The sequence below is a fragment of the Myotis yumanensis genome, unplaced genomic scaffold (assembly GCF_028538775.1).
Source record: "Myotis yumanensis isolate MYYU_CA2020_CCGP unplaced genomic scaffold, mMyoYum1.0.hap1 SCAF_9, whole genome shotgun sequence".
Classification (NCBI taxonomy): domain Eukaryota; kingdom Metazoa; phylum Chordata; class Mammalia; order Chiroptera; family Vespertilionidae; genus Myotis; species Myotis yumanensis.
In genome coordinates, this window is record NW_027223760.1 from 33179132 (window position 1) to 33195158 (window position 16027).

At 42.3% G+C, this 16027-nt stretch overlaps 1 protein-coding gene across 3 annotated transcripts in view; it reads left to right on the forward strand.

The window, feature by feature from the left end:
* AGK (acylglycerol kinase) overlaps positions 1–16027 on the forward strand; it is a 72030-nt gene that overhangs the window by 40306 nt on the left and 15697 nt on the right. For all 3 annotated transcript variants that reach the window (XM_070424045.1, XM_070424044.1, XM_070424043.1), the window contains 5 exons: positions 4364–4456; positions 6499–6531; positions 7997–8091; positions 10506–10575; positions 15278–15357. In XM_070424045.1, coding sequence (XP_070280146.1) covers positions 4364–4456; positions 6499–6531; positions 7997–8091; positions 10506–10575; positions 15278–15357 — 371 coding nt within the window. The remainder of the gene's footprint in view (positions 1–4363; positions 4457–6498; positions 6532–7996; positions 8092–10505; positions 10576–15277; positions 15358–16027) is intronic.

A 16027-nucleotide genomic window follows, 5' to 3' on the forward strand; every position in this document is an offset into this window, starting at 1 on the left:
AAGGGAGAGGGAGAGAGAAATAGAAACATCAATGATGAGAGAGAATCATTGCTCGGCTGTCTCCTGCATACCTCACTCTGGGGATTGAACCTGAAACCCAGGCATGCGCCCTGACTGGAAATCGAACTGTGACCTCCTAAGCTACGCTGACTGGGATGCATCCTAGAAGTTTCATTGCTAAGTATATTCTGATTTTCATCATGATTTTTGTTTGACCTATGAATTAGGAAGGCATGTTTTTAAATTTCCAAATTTAAAGTTTTTCCAAATCCTTTTGCTAATGATTTCTGATTTTAAAGAGTGTAGTCTATAAATTCCAGTATTTTAAAATTTGTTGAGACTTGTTTTGTGGCCTAGCATATCGTTTGTTTTCATAAATGTCTCATGTATGCCTAAAAAGAATTTATATCAGTTACTGGAGAGCATATTCTGTATATGTGTCCATTAAGTCAAATCTATTGTGTGCCTCAAATCTATGCCCTTGCTGATTTTTTCTTCTGTTTAGCTATAGGTTATTCAGAGAGAAAGGTATTAGAAATCTCCCATTATAATTGTGGATTTGTCTATTTCATGACATGGTTTTGTCAATTTTTGCTTTTTGTATTTTGAGACTATTAGTATACGCACTCAAGTTTCAGATTATTTTATTTTCCTTGCATTTTGATCCTATCATAGAGTGACTCTCTTTGGCACTAATCCTGCTTTTTGCCATAGTCTGTCTTACCTATTCGTAGTAGTAATTGTACTAGCTTACTTTGGCTAGTTTTTGCCTGGCATAATTTTAAATCTCTTTACTTTCAGCCTTTTGTATCCTTATGTTTTAGATGCACCATTTGTAAAGGTGCAAAACAGGATATTTCAAAAATCAATTTTTTTGGCTTTTGACTAGGCCACTTAATCCATTAACAATTATTATAATTGTTGATTTATTTAGATTTATTTCTATAGTAGTTATCTATTGCTATATAACAAACTGCCTGGACAACTATTTTTCTGCTTATGAGTCTTGGTCAGCAGTCTGTGTTCAGAGCTATTCTTTTGCTGGTCTAGCCTGGGCTCCTTACTGGCCTGTCTTTTCATGGCTTGGTAGCTCATTTCTTTTTATCACTGAATAATATTCCATTGTATGGATGTACAACAGTTTGTTTATCCATTCACTTACTGAATGGTTGCTCCCAATTTTGGCAATTATGCATAAAGCCGCTATAAACATTCATGTGCAAGTTTCTCTGTGGACATGTTTTCTGCTCACTGGGGTAAATAACCTAATAGGGCATTTGCGGGATTGTATGGTAAGAGTGTGTTTAGCTTTGTAAGAAACTGCTGGGGAGCATTTAGGGTCTTGCTTCCCAGCATGTCATCAGTTTGACTCAAAAAAGTCATAAAAATTCCCCCCTCAAAAGAAAAAGAAATTGCCAAACTGCCTTTTCAAAGTGGCTGTACCATTTTGCATTCCCACCAGCAATGAATGAAATTTCCTATAGTTGTGTTGTCAGTGTTTTGGGTTGTAGCCATTCTAATGGGAATGTATGTTCAAGGGAGGGCAAAAGTGGGTTACATACAATATTGACCATATTTTCATCTGTATTTTTTCCATCTGTATATCTTCTTTGGTGTGATGTTTGTTCAGATCTTTGCTCTTGTTTTTTGTTTGTTTTCTTACTGTTGATTTCTAGAGTTCTTTGTATATTGTGAATACACGTCATCAGATATGTGTTTTGCAAATATTTTCTCTTATACAGTCTTGTAAAGCTGTTTTGTAATTGTCTTAACAGTGTTTTTCCCAGAGCAGAAGTTGTTAATTTTAAGAAAGTCCAACTTGTCTATTTTTCTCCCATAGATCTTGCTTTTTGTTGATTTATCTAAAAACTCATTGCCAAACCCAGGATCATCTAGATCAGTGGTTCTCAACCTTCTTAATGCTGCGACCCTTTAATACAGTTCCTCATGTTGTGGTGACCCCCAACCATAAAATTATTTTCATTGCTACTTCATAACTGTAATTTTGCTACTGTTATGAATCATAATGTAAATATCTGATATGCAGGATGTATTTTCATTGTTACAAATTGAACATAATTAAAGCATAGTGATTAATCACAAAAACAATATGTACTTATATATGTGTTTTCCGATGGTCTTAAGCGACCCCTGTGAAAGGGTCGTTTGACCCCCAAAGGGGTTGCGACCCACAGGTTGAGAACCGCTGATCTAGATCCTCTCCTGTGCAATTTTCTAGAAGTTATATAGTTTTCTTTTATTTTACATTTAAGTTTACAACCCATTTTGAGTTAATTTTTAGGAAAAGTGTGAGGTTAATGTGTTGATTCATCTTTTTGCATCATTATGCCACTTTTTATCTTTCCTCTTTGGTGCATTTGGAATTTTCATCTTAAGATCAGAGCCCCAAATGTGTTATCCCTGTTCATGTAACCTTTTAAATTATGGTCTGTTAAATCTGTCAAGATCTTTTTGCGCTTTGGCTCTTTCCTGCCTGTACTTTTTTTACAAATATTTATTGAGTGCCTACTATTAGGTAAGCCCTATCTGTCCTCAGAGAGCTTCCATTCAAAGTGTGAAAGGAAGGGATGCAGAAAAGAAACATACAAATAAACACATGATTTGTCTAATGATGATAAATGCCAAGGAGAAAAATCAAGCAGGGTAAAGAGACCAGGAGTAATAGGGATGTTAGTTTAGTGCAGAATACCAAGGAAGGCCCGTCTGATAAGATGATCTTTGAACAGAGACCTGAAGGGAATGAGTGAGTCATGCAGCTGCTCAAAGAGGGAAAGAATCCAGGCCGAGCAGACTTCACAGTCAAGGCGGGAGTGTGCTTGGGTGATTGAGGGGGAGTAAGGAGGCCATTGTTGGAGTGGAATGAATCAGGAGAGACAGGGAGAGAGGGTGAGGTTGGACAAAGAAGGAGGGGCAAGATTATCAACTTTGTATTACTTTCGAATTCAGTAAATTATAATTTGCATCCATTGTTGATACAGTGTTGTATAGGAAGAGGCTGAAGGGAGAACCCTAAAGAGATGTCACTAAGACTCTACCTACACTTTGATGTTGCTTCTCTGAGCATCTCACTTTGAGCCTAGACAGTCAACTGGTATCTAATTTAATTGTATTCTAACATATTATTTCCATATTTTCCCACCTTGTCTCCAAGGATATTGTTAAATAGCTTGCCAGGTGCCTTGCTGAAAACCAGTTATAATGTCTGTCTAGTTTCCCAGATCTATGGATCTAGTGACCTGTCAGAGATGAGCATGAGTCTGAAATGCGTCACTCTTAGCCAACCCAGGCTCATTCCCAATGATCACCCATTTCGTGGTGCTCACAAACCATCCTTTTAATTAGGATTGGCATATTTTTTAATGGAATATTTGAAAATATATAATTATAAAACCAGTCATTCCAATTTTTAGAATAAAAGTAGGACCATTCATCATAAAATTAATGGTGTTAGTTTAGGGACTTCCTTTTTCCTTTGTGTTAACTGACTTATTGGCTCAGGTGCTTTAGTCTCTCTGAAATCCAAATCTTTAATTTTTGCCTATTAGTCTAGTATAGTGTCAGATGGAGGGAATATTTCCTTATTTTAGCAGTAGTTGCACTATGTCTATTAAAATTCAATGTTTGGTTTTAGAGGTGGTGGCTTAGATGGTCCATTAAGTCTGCGTATGTATCTGAGATAAATATTATCAGTAAAAATGGTGATGCCTAGGTGCGTCTTGACTAATTTGAATCATACCTGTATTTTATGTACAATGTTCCTATGTACAATAATAACCCCCTTTGATTTAGTACAGTATCGGATATGAGGGGTTACTTTGCTAGTTGCTTTACAATGGCATTATGGGGAAGCTATGATTAGCCCCTCTCCTAACACACATACTTCCATTGATTAGGAAATTAAGATCTGAGAGTTTGAGGCTACTCAGCTAAAAAGTAGCAGAGTTGAGACTTAATCTAGGTCACTTGGGCACCCAAATCTGTGCTCTTTTCATCCCATTTGCTTCTCCTTCTTTGCACTTGCACTTCCTGCTTTCAGATAAAAGGCACTGGTAAATGATGTCATAGACTGCACTGGACTGGAAATGGGTTCTCTGATGAGCTTTCTGTTAACAGATAAATCAAGTAAGGAGCTGACTGGGTGGTTTCTGAGGTCCCTTCCAGTTCTAAAGGTATAAACTATAAAAACTGTACAGAGTTGCTTTGTTAGCTATTTAGTGTTTCATGTCTATCAATTATGTAGAATTTAAGAAAATACTCAATGTATTTAATAACTTGTATTTTTTAGCCTTTCACCAGTGGCCCTAGGATAATAAATTGACCCAAGGCTTCCTTTGTATTTCAGACAGATTATGAGGGCCAAGCCAAGAAACTGCTGGAACTGATGGAAAACACAGACGTGATCATCGTTGCCGGAGGAGATGGAACATTGCAGGAGGTATGGCCCTTTTCCTGTGTGAAACCATTTGGGTGAGGGAGACAGAAAGTTGATCTTAGAGCAGTGGCATACAGTGGTTATAATTTAAGGAAATTATTTCTTTGTAATCCATTTGTGGGGATTGTTTCTGAAACAAGTATATCATTACTTTTTTCTCATGCACTGTTTTTTTTAGTCTGATAAAATTGAATAGAATAGGAAACAAAATGGTGGTGGGTATGGTAAGCTTTTTATATTCTGAAGACTGTTATGGCAATCATAGTTTCAGTGATGAGGAAAGTTTCTTATAAAGAAAGATTCCTTTAAAAGAGATGTCTGTCCATTTTCACTTCATTTCTATCACATGGTTCATCTCCTGAGAGCACATTAGGAGGCAGAGGTCTCCATGTTCAGATGTATGCATCTGCCTTTGTTCGGAAGTTCCATATCCTTGGTGCTTACTTTGGTCCAATAAGGACAGGAAGTGTATTGTCCTGAACTGCTCTTCTTTTCTGAGCAATAGACTAGAACCTCCATTATATATTGGAAACTCCTCAAGAGCCTGGCACGGGCAGCCCTTCCACTCACCTTCCCATCCTGTGTACAATTCACATCTACACCTCTTCTCTCCTCCATTCGGTGGTTTCATCGGTGTTCAGGAATCAGGGGCTCACCGCAGACAGGGCACTGTCCTATGCGTTTGTTTTTTTAACTATGTTTTTATTGATTTTAGAGAGAGAAGAAGGGAGGGGGGAGAGAGAAAAACACCGATGAGAGAAACATAGATCAGCTGCCTCCTGCATGCCTGCTACTGGGGATCAAGCCCACAACCCAGGCATGTGCCCTAATGGAATCAAACCCAAGACCTTTTGGTGCATGGGACAATACTCTCCCACTGAGCCACACCCGCCAGAGTTGTCCTATGTTTGACTCAACAATTATGTGAGCCTTAGTAAGCTTCTTTTTAAAAGGTTGTGCTAATGATCTTGTAATTGTTTTTATGGCTTTTTAATGAAGTGTGAAGAATACTGATAGCATGCCAACAAAGAATGAAGGAGACCTCCTGACAACTCCATTTAATCCTAGAATGCAGTCAGGCAGGAGATGAAAGGAGAAGATGGGCATTAGCCTTTACTTTACAGAATCTTTTTAAGAAACACACCAAATTGTGCATTTGGTATGACCCAGTCATAAAAATATGCCCTGATAAAAAAGGAATATGAGGGCAATGTACCAAAATATAAATGACTGACTAATGATGGTTATTCTGCATAGTGGGTTTATGAGGAAGTATTTTTTCTTCAGGTATTTTTCTGTTTTTATAAGACATATGTGCTATAGTTTTAAAATGAAACATAAATTATGTAAAAATTGAAATAAAAAGTATCTTTTCTTAGAGGGACTACTATCCCCCGTGTCTTTACCTTCATCAGTGAGAAACATTTGTGGAGAGCAGGCATCTCGGAGTGTAGCCACAGGTTGTGTTTCCTGTATGTGCACTTCACTGTGACAGACTAGGCTCTTGTATCCAGTTGATGTGAGCACACATTTAGACCCATATTCTAGAACTAAAACATTTTGCTAATATAATGTGGAGATTTTATAGCTATTTTAACTGAGTCTGGCCAGCATGGCTCAATGGTTGAGCATCAACCTATGAATTAGGAGGTCAGAATTTGATTCCTGGTCAGGGAACATACCTGGGTTGCATGTTAGATCCCCAGTGTGGGCCGTGCAGGAGGGAGCCAATCAGTGATTCTCTGTCATCATTGATGTTTCTATCTCTCTCTTCCTCTCCCTTCCTCTCTGAAATCAATAAAAATATATTTAAAAAATTAATTATTGTATCTTAGTCTTGATTGTACTATGGGCCTTCGGTCAAGAATACAATTTAAGTTAGCTCTGATCCGTTAGAGAATACTGTGTTTCAATAGCCAATGCAGCTTTTGACATAGTTTCTAGGAAGAAAACAGGAAGAAGTTTGTGGTCCATGAAAATTGAATCCAGTTCTTTTATGATAAAGGAAATACATGTTGTTCATAATTTTTCTGTAACATTTGTAGGTTGTTACTGGAGTTCTTCGAAGAGCAGATGAGGTGAGCTTTTAAGAAGAGTCATTGCATTTTACTTTTATGTTTCTGTTCTTTTTATATCTCTTTACTTCCTTCTTTTACCTTTTTCCCCATTTTGTATTTTAAGGCAGCACAAGTGTGGGTCCTTGGATTTTAGAAAGACACGTGGGGCTGCCTGTGTCCTCGGACACTTTTGTTAGCCTGCGGCGGACTTACCTGCTTTGGGAATCCGGGGTATCCGACAGCTTTCACCAGGAGTTGTTTAAAACATACAGCTTTTTATACAATCTTTTTCAGAGGATTCCTTTATAAATAAATATTTACATGGCGAAATCTAAAAAATGTTAAGTAAAAAAGGCAGGCTGCCAAAGCACATTATGCATCTCTGCAAAGTTTTAAAATGTAAAAAACAGATCTATGTTGGTGGATGCCTTATGTAGTGAAAGAGTAACAACACGATGGAAAGGCATCACACCCTTGGGACAATGGCTTCCTCTGAGATCGAGTGAGAGAGAGAATAGGACCAGAAGCGACTGCAGTTATTTCTGTATCATTTTACTTCTTAAAACATCTGAAGCGAATATGGCAAAAAGTAACATTTGATAAATCTGGGTGGTGGGTGTATGAGTGTTTGTGACATTATTTTAAACATTTTTCTACAGCAGTTTAACATATTTTGCAAATAACAAGAAAGAAGACCCTTCCTGGTCCCTTTGGCAATAATAATAGATCATCTTCAACATAGTCTTCAGGGCAGTGGTTCTCAACCTGTGGGTCGCGACCCCTTTGGTGGTCGAACAACCCTTTCACAGGGGTCGCCTAAGACCATCCTGCATATCAGATATTTACATTATGATTCATAACAGTAGCAACATTACAGTTATGAAGTAGCAACGAAAATAATTTTATGGTTGGGTCACAACATGAGGAACTGTATTTAAAGGGCCAGAGGTTGAGAACCACTGCTAGGGCCTTACAGTGTGTCTTTGTTTGTGGCATTTAATTCAGTGGCTGTGCCATTACTTTCTGCTACACAAACTTGCTGATCCCCTTTGCCCTAGTTATACTTGAGATAGTTTATAAAGCACTTTCCCTATCATTGGCTGCTGTACATATGTTAGATATTTTTAGTTGAATTTTATCTGCAACTTTTTCAAATAATGTAACAACATAATACACGGTCACAATTGTGCATTCATCTGGTATCTTTAAAACCTTCTCTTTTTTTACCAGATTTCTTTAAAGCAATTGCTAGTAATGAGCACCAAAATATTTCTTTCAAATTCAAAGTCCTGTCATTTTCCTGGACTGCCTCCTTTTAGAAATTGCTCCAGGCATGGCCCGATTGCTGGTCCAGGGCCTGGAAAGGGAGACAGGGAGGCGGGCCCAGGTCACTTCCAGTTATTTGTCTCATAGGAGACACATCTGTGCCTCTGTTCAGCCTGCTTTTCTGACCATGACAATAACACTTTCCTCTTCTTTCTCCCAGGCTGCCTTCAGCAGGATTCCCATCGGATTTATCCCACTGGGGCAGACCAGCAGTTTGAGTCAGACCCTTTTTGCCGAAAGTGGAAACAAAGTCCAGTAGGTTGACAATGTGGGCTGTGGCTGAGCGAGCCTGGGGATGGGCAGTTCCCCTGTCAGATATGATATTTGTGTTCAGTTTTGATAGCCTGGATCCTCAAATCATTGAGAAGCCCTAGATCAGAGACTAACCTGTCAGTTCATTGGGGAGGTTCCCTGCTGGGTTGTGGGACCCTGATGATCTGACATGCAGTCGCCAGGTCAGGTATGGAGGTGAATACCAAAATCCTTTTCAGTCATAAGAATGGCCTCCCTGATTCAAACTGTTCTCATACTTTTGCATTCTAAGATTCCCTAGTGAAAACAGATGTGCACTAATCATTTGTTTGCTTTAGGTCTATCCGATGACAAATAGCAAGTCCCTTGTGAAAATGGAACAGTAGCCTTGGCTTCATTATCTTGATTGTATAAGTAGCTAAAACAACGAAATATAGTCACATCCTTTGGGGATCGCCTGACGTGGAAGGTGTATGGATAAAGCAGGCAGAGGGAGCGGTGTAGCCCTAATGTCTAAATTAAATTGTTATTGTTCATTTCTATCCAAAGCATTGTGTAAAAAGCCCTTGCCTTCCGAGGAGATAGGAATCATGAGTTTGAGGTTTGAATTAGGGATTAATATGAACTGGAGCAGATGGTTCCCAGGCTCTCACGGTCAGTTGCCTGACCTTTACCGTAAGCTTGGTGACACCTGAGGGGCAGTCAGCTGATGAATATTTGTTGAATGACTTAATTAAGATCTTATGATGTTTCTGGTTATTATAACCATTTAGAATCAGTAACAATAATGATACTCAGGTGATTTTCTTTCAATTTGCTTTTTCCTTTGGGATTTTGATTAGGCTTTTTTTGTGGATTTATTTTTGCTATTGTAATTTTAGGAGTCATCTTACATCTTTTTATTCTATATGTTCTCTCTCTATTTTTTATAAAACCTGGGTTCACATATCAAACACTAGACATAAACATAGACATATCAGAGCCTTCATTGAAACATTGCTTGCGTGTCAAACCTTAACTAATAGGGAGTGTTTAGCTCCTCACAGTCATGCTGAAGCCCGTGTCAGTTCACTGTCTTTTCATTCCCAGTTTAGAATTTCTGGGGCAGTAGATGTGGCAATGAATTACTCGAACAGTTTTGTTTATCCAACATAAATCCCACCTGGTTTAGGTCTTGGTCGCTGTAGAGAGCTAGTCTTTCCCTTTGTATCAGTAGTGACTATTGAACTGCAGAGCCAACATTCTCAAACATGTCACCCATCAGGAGGGAGCCATGTCCTTGGAGAACCCTTCCCTGTCCAAAAGCCAGTTTGTGCCCAGCGCGGCCATCCTGAAGGTCTTCGTAGCCTTCGGCTTTGGGGAGCTGATTTTCCTGTAGTTATTATGTTGCTGCTTCTAGCTCTATTTAAAGATTGAGGAAACATAATTTAGAGCACCCCAGGGCTCTTAGGTAATGAAGTCAGTCTGCCCTGGGTTCAGAATCGGGTGGGCCTCTGCACATGGCAGATGCCTGAGGCTATTGGGAAGAACAGGCTTTGTTTTTTGTACTGCTGTCAAGATGTGTTGTCCCACAATTAGTGTGGGAGGAATCTTGGATTGGAAGATTGCAGGTAAATTATCATTAAAAAATAGCTGTAATGTGCTACGGTGCTGATCTGTTTAGAACTTGGCAGTTGTTGCTGGAGAATAAATTTAGGTTGTGTTTTAGCTGTCTTCTGCCAAGCAGTTTTGAAAAAAATATTAATATAAGAAGGCTTTTTTTTATAGTTGCAACATTTGTTGTTAAGGTCAGCCTCACAGAAGCACATCCTAAACCCTCTCAGTGTGCTAACTACTATGCAGAACACGTACAGTGACTCCGACCCTTCCTCCTGACTTCCTTCACAATGAACATGTTCTGGGTCATCTAAACTTGTGATACTGCATCTTGCTGTTTCCTAAACTGAATCTCATTTTCTAAACTGCTATCCACTTCATAGATAGTATCTGTATTGGGAGGAAAAAATGGGGTAAAGGCATTTCAATAAAGAAATATGAGAAAGTAAAATAGGTTGTTTCTTATGTCCCAACTTGCTTACTAAGGAACCCAGAATATAATTAAGCATTTGCATTAATGTGCATGTTCTTGGGTTTTAAGGTCTCTGCAGTTGTATCTAACTTTGTTAGCAACACCCATTCCAGTGGACATGATTCCGCCTGACCACGCCGAGCGGGGTGGGGTCTGTGGGGCTGTGTCAGAGCCTCCACTGTATTTGTGTCAGTCGTTCTTTTATGCTTCTTTGTTCTGTGTTCTCAGTTTTTTGAAGGACTATGTGTTTTTTTCCAGAGCCAATTATTAGTACTGTGGGTGGGAGAGAGAGAGAGGAGCTGTTGCTTATTTTTCACAACATGACCATGTCCTTCTTGTTATCTTTCAGACATATTACTGACGCTACACTTGCCATTGTAAAAGGAGAGACAGTCCCACTTGATGTCTTGCAGATCAAGGTAAGTCCTTTCTTGAGTTTGAAAATATTAACAAAGTAATACACATAGAGAAAACAAAATGTAACATTTCAAATGAGATCATGAAAACTGCAGTCCTCTTCTTACTCTTTCCTACCCCAAGTATAACTTCCCAGGGAAAAAAATTTTGCCCGTTTATTCTAGCCACCACAAATAAATATGCTTATGATGCTATTTTAAAAAATTGTGTTAAAAATATACATAAAATTTACCATCGTAACCACTTTTAAGTGTCCAGTTCAGCACTGTTAAGTATACAATACTAGTTTTTGATTTATAAATTTTAGACCTTATCTCTTGGCCTCTTTGTTATGCATAAGAATTGCTCTGCATCTCCTCCCAATATAGTTTTGTCACTATTTGTAGTTCCTTTATTGATTAACTTTGTACCTCAAGTATTTCTCTGCATCATATCGCTGTTCTGAGTATTAAAAGAGCTAATAGATCTGATAGGTGTGGCTCAGTTGGTTGGAGCATCGTCCCATACACTGAAAGATGGCGGTTCTAGTCCTGGTCAGGGCACATACTCAGGTTTCAGGTTGGATCCCCAATCGAGATGTGTGTGGGAGACAACTGATCAATATTTCACTCTCACATCAATGTTTCTCTCTCTCTCTCTCCCTCTCCCTTCCTCTCTAAAATTAATTTTATTTTAAAGCATGCCCTCGGGTAAGGATTTTTAAAAATGGAATAAAAAGAGCTACTAAATGTAAAGCACTTAGGACAGGGCCTGATTTCATCTTACCTATTTGCATGGTGGCCTCCTCTTTCTCCCATGTTCTGCGAATGGTAAAATCCTTCTTTTGTTCCATCTGTTCTTTGCTGGGGCTTGTCATTCTTTGGAATTCAGGTTACTTGGTTGTCTTGCAATCTTAGTCCGCAGGTGGGCGTAAGAAGTATTATGATTTTGTTAGATTATCTGGCTTTTCCTCATTTTTATGATGGGAACAATGTTCTTTGTAACTTCTTACATCCTAGATGGGAGCAATATTTTCTATTGGGTTGTCTCACGCTGAGTGATTTGTAGATGAACTCATGAATTGTTTTAGAAATATATTTGCTGGCAATGCAAATATATTGCTTAGGACCAGTAACACCCAAAGCAGTGAGCATCCTGGCATCCAAATATGGTCTCTAAAGCCAGTCTCTAAGATGCGTTACCAAGACTCTGTGAAGGGCTGGCTTTCAGAGGCAGGGCAAGGAAGTACTCAGAAACTAAGAGAGGCAACACAGAAAGACATAGAAGACAGCCTGGTGGTGCCCACCTGGCCAATTTTGGGGCAGTTGAAACATCAAAAAGAAGTATAATGCCATGAATTATAATACATTAAGTAAAAATGAAGAGTCCACAGTAATATTACAGAAGAATTGCCAGTTTGTAAATACAGAAGGAGTGATAGAGTGAGAGAATTACCATTTTGTAATCACCAATGAAGTCATTGAGATCCTCAATAGCTGCTAGAACTATTAGATAAAGCGTTGTTGGGAAACAAATACTCTCACAATATCACAGATTACTTAGTAATTGCAAAGGGAACATATGCCTTAATAGAACTGCTATCCTAAAATGTTGCTATTAGTTACATAGCATAGGCTGTAGGCATATTTACAATTGGCGAACCCATGAGCTTGCGGCCTTTTTTCCTTTGTTCTTGATGTCTGGACTCTCCACCTCATTGGTCACAATAAACAGGATTTAAGTTGCAATTGAGTCTTTGGCATATAATAAAGCTAAATTGTTCTCACAAAAATGGGAGGGTTGTGCTGAAATTCTAACCTAGCAGTTACTACACGTCAGCCTCTATGAAGATATTTAAAAATATTATTACTCAAGAAGGTGAATCTGGATATATCTTAATAATTGAGTGATTTAAAAGCTTGGTGCTTTTGGTACATGTGCAAGAAGTAATGCATTCCACAGTAACTAGGAATTAACTGGAAATTATTATATATCCTGGTATGTATATTATTCATACTTTAAGGAAGGTCCATCACAGAGCATAAACTCTCAGAGGTGGCTCCATTGTGCATGTTTTCTATACGTTGCTTATGTCACTGACTTACTAGAAACTTGCTGATTATAATATGTACTAGAGGCCCGGTGCACAAAAGTTTGTGCACTCGGGTGGGAGAGGGGGTCCCTCAGCCTGGCCTGTGCCCTCTCGCAGTCTGGGACCCCTCAGGAGATAACGACCTGCTGGCTTAGGCCTGCTCCTGGGTGGCAGAGGGCAGGCCCAATCCCTAGGTGCAGCCCCTAGTCGGGCTCAGAGCAGGGCCGATTGGGGAGTTGGGGCGCCGCCCCCTGTCATGCACAGAGCAGGGCGGATCGGGAGGTTGCGATGCCACCCTCAGTCACGCTCAGGGTAGGGCCGATTGGGGGGTTGGGGCACTGCCCCCTGTCACACTCAAGGCAGGGTCGATAGGGAAGTTGTGGCGCCACCCCCTGCCACGCACAGAGCAGGGCCGATCAGGGGGTTGGGGCGCTGCCCCCTGTCATGCACAGAGCAGGGCCCATAGGGGGGTTTGGGCTCCGTACCCTGTCACACACAGAGCAGGGTCGATCAGGGGTTTGGGGAGCTCCCCCCTGTCACGCACAGAGCAGGGCCGATCAGGGGGTTGAGGAGCTCCCCTGTGTCATGCACAGAGCAGGGCCCATCAGGGGGATTGGGGCTCCTTACCCTGTCACACACACAGCAGGGCCCATCAGGGGTTTGGGGAGCTCCCCCCTGTCATGCACAGAGCAGGGTCAATCAGGGGGTTGGGGAGCTCCCCCCTGTCATGCACAGAGCAGGGCCGATCAGGGGGTTGAGGAGCTGCCCCCTGTCACACACAGAGCAGGGCCCGTGGGGGGGGGGGGGGGGGAGTTGGGGCGCCGCACCCTGTCACGCACAGAGCAGGGCTGATCAGGGGGTTGGGGCGCCGCCACTATCACACTCAGGGTAGGGCCGATGGGGAGGTTATGGCTCTACCCCGTCACACACAGAGCAGGGCCCGTGGGGGGGTTGGGGCGCCGCCCTCTATCACCCACAGAGCAGGGCCGATCAGGGGGTTGGGGCGCTGCTCCCTGTCACACACAGAGCAGGGCCCATCAGGGGTTTGGGGAGCTCCCCCCTGTCATGCACAGAGCAGGGTCAATCAGGGGGTTGGGGAGCTCCCCCCTGTCACGCACAGAGCAGGGCCGATCAGGGGGTTGAGGAGCTGCCCCCTGTCACACACAGAGCAGGGCCCGTGGGGAGGGGGGGGGGAGTTGGGGCGCCGCACCCTGTCACGCACAGAGCAGGGCCGATCAGGGGGTTGGGGCGCCGCCACTGTCACACTCAGGGTAGGGCCGATGGGGAGGTTATGGCTCTACCCCGTCACACACAGAGCAGGGCCCGTGGGGGGGTTGGGGCGCCGCCCTCTATCACCCACAGAGCAGGGCCGATCAGGGGGTTGGGGCGCTGCCCCCTGTCACACAGAGCCACAGGGCAATCAGGGGGTTTGGGCACTTCCCCCTGTCACGCTGATCCCGGTGCCGAGAGGTCTCGCGGCTCTGCTGATCCCACCTGGCAGGGTCACAGATCCGGGTCCCAGACCGCAGACAGCCTTGCCTGTTGCCGCCTGCCTTCAGTATGCAAATTAGCCGCCATCTTGTTGCTTCAGGGTGAGGGTCCCCACTGGGATGTCTGACCAGTCTGGGTGAGGGGCTGAGGGCAGTTTTCAGGCTGGCGGGCGACTGAAGCTCCAAACCTCTCCTTTTTTTTCTTTTTTTTTTATTCTGGCATTTATTTACCTTCTATGGCTGTCACTGGAGCTGAGAGCCGGCTTTCTCTCTGAGGCTCGGCTGAAAGCAGGTTTCCTGCCTTTGTTTTCTGTATTTGAAACAATGTTGCGACTCCAGCTCTGAGATCCCGGCTGACTGACAGGAGGTTTCTGGGGTTTTGTTTATCTTCTATAAATGTTACAATGTTTCCAACTGAAGCTCAGAGGCCGGCAAGGCAGGCGGGGAACGTTGGAGTCCTCTGTCACTGAAGGAAGCAAGCCTCCCTGTTCACATCAGCTGCCTGGCTGCCGGCCGCCATCTTGGCTGACAGTTAATTTGCATATCTCCCTGATTAGCCAATGGGAAGGGTAGTGGTCGTATGCTAATTACCATGTTTCTCTTTTATTAGTGTAGATATGCAATATTTCGCCATAAAGCATTGGACCAAATCCAAATCACTTTGGGTTCTGACTTATTACAACAAGTAGCAGGCTGTATTTTCACATATTCAGGTGAAACATTATAGTGTGCCAGGATTCTGATCTTACTTGAGAGCCCCTGGCCCTTTTAAGGGGATGCAGGCTCAAATCCTCTTGGGCTCAAGCAGGTGCATGAGAGCAGAAGTTCTGGCTGAGCCGACACCTAATGGGGTCCAGGAACCAGAATAGTTAAGTACTCCTTAATTTCCAGGCTGAAGTATGATAACATGTTCCCTTGCCAGCCGGTTTATGAGCTCTAATATATAAAAGTTAGTTTCATTTAGAGTATGTTTTATTCAAGTACTTTTCCTGAACACTCACAGAGTTGATTTCTTAAATTGTGAACATCCTTTTAGAATTTGTTTGATGAAAAGTAGGCCATGTTCGTTCGCTGGGTACTTACCTGTAGACAGTTCCAAGTTATTGTCAGCATTACTTTAAATTAAATGTGTTTTACTTCCAGGGTGAAAAGGAACAGCCCGTGTTTGCAATGACTGGCCTTCGGTGGGGATCCTTCAGAGACGCTGGCGTCAAAGTTAGCAAGTAAAGGATTACTGTATGGATTGCGATGACTTTTATAAAATCTTTTTATTCTGTTCCTGTCTCTCAGGTGTCACTATACATTGATCTTCCAGGAATAGATCTGGTGGGTCTGGAGGTTGACTTATCTATGATTAATAGAGTCAGAGGTTTGCATCTTGTGCCAAAAGGTTGGGGGAAGTTCGGGTTTCCTCCGCGCTGGCTTGGTGGTGGCCAAGGAGGAGAGGGGGACCTGTTTCTAGAGGTACTGCTTCAGGCTCATGCTAGACTGAAAGGGAACGGATGGCCTGTCACCCTGGTACCAAGTGACAGTCACGGCTGAGGCCAAAGCCGCTTCCCCAGCCCTGGCCGGAGGACTCCCTGAGAGCGGCCCTGGAAGGCTGGCAGGTTGGGAGACCACGCTGCCTCTTGGAAGGAAAGTGGCTGCTTGGTTGTGTTGTGAGATGGAAGCAGCAGACCTGTTGGGGCTGTGACTAGAGGGCCGTCGCTGGCTTTTAATGGGAATGGATTTACTTTTGGAAAATTCATGTGGAACATAGAACTCTTGCCTGGGAGAAGGGCTGCATCCTGTCTGTTTGACAGGGAAGGAAAGGGCAGGCAGAGGCCTCCTGAGACGTGACCCAGGGAGCCGCTGTGTGAGGCTCACGTCACACCGGGTGGGTGTTGATTTTTA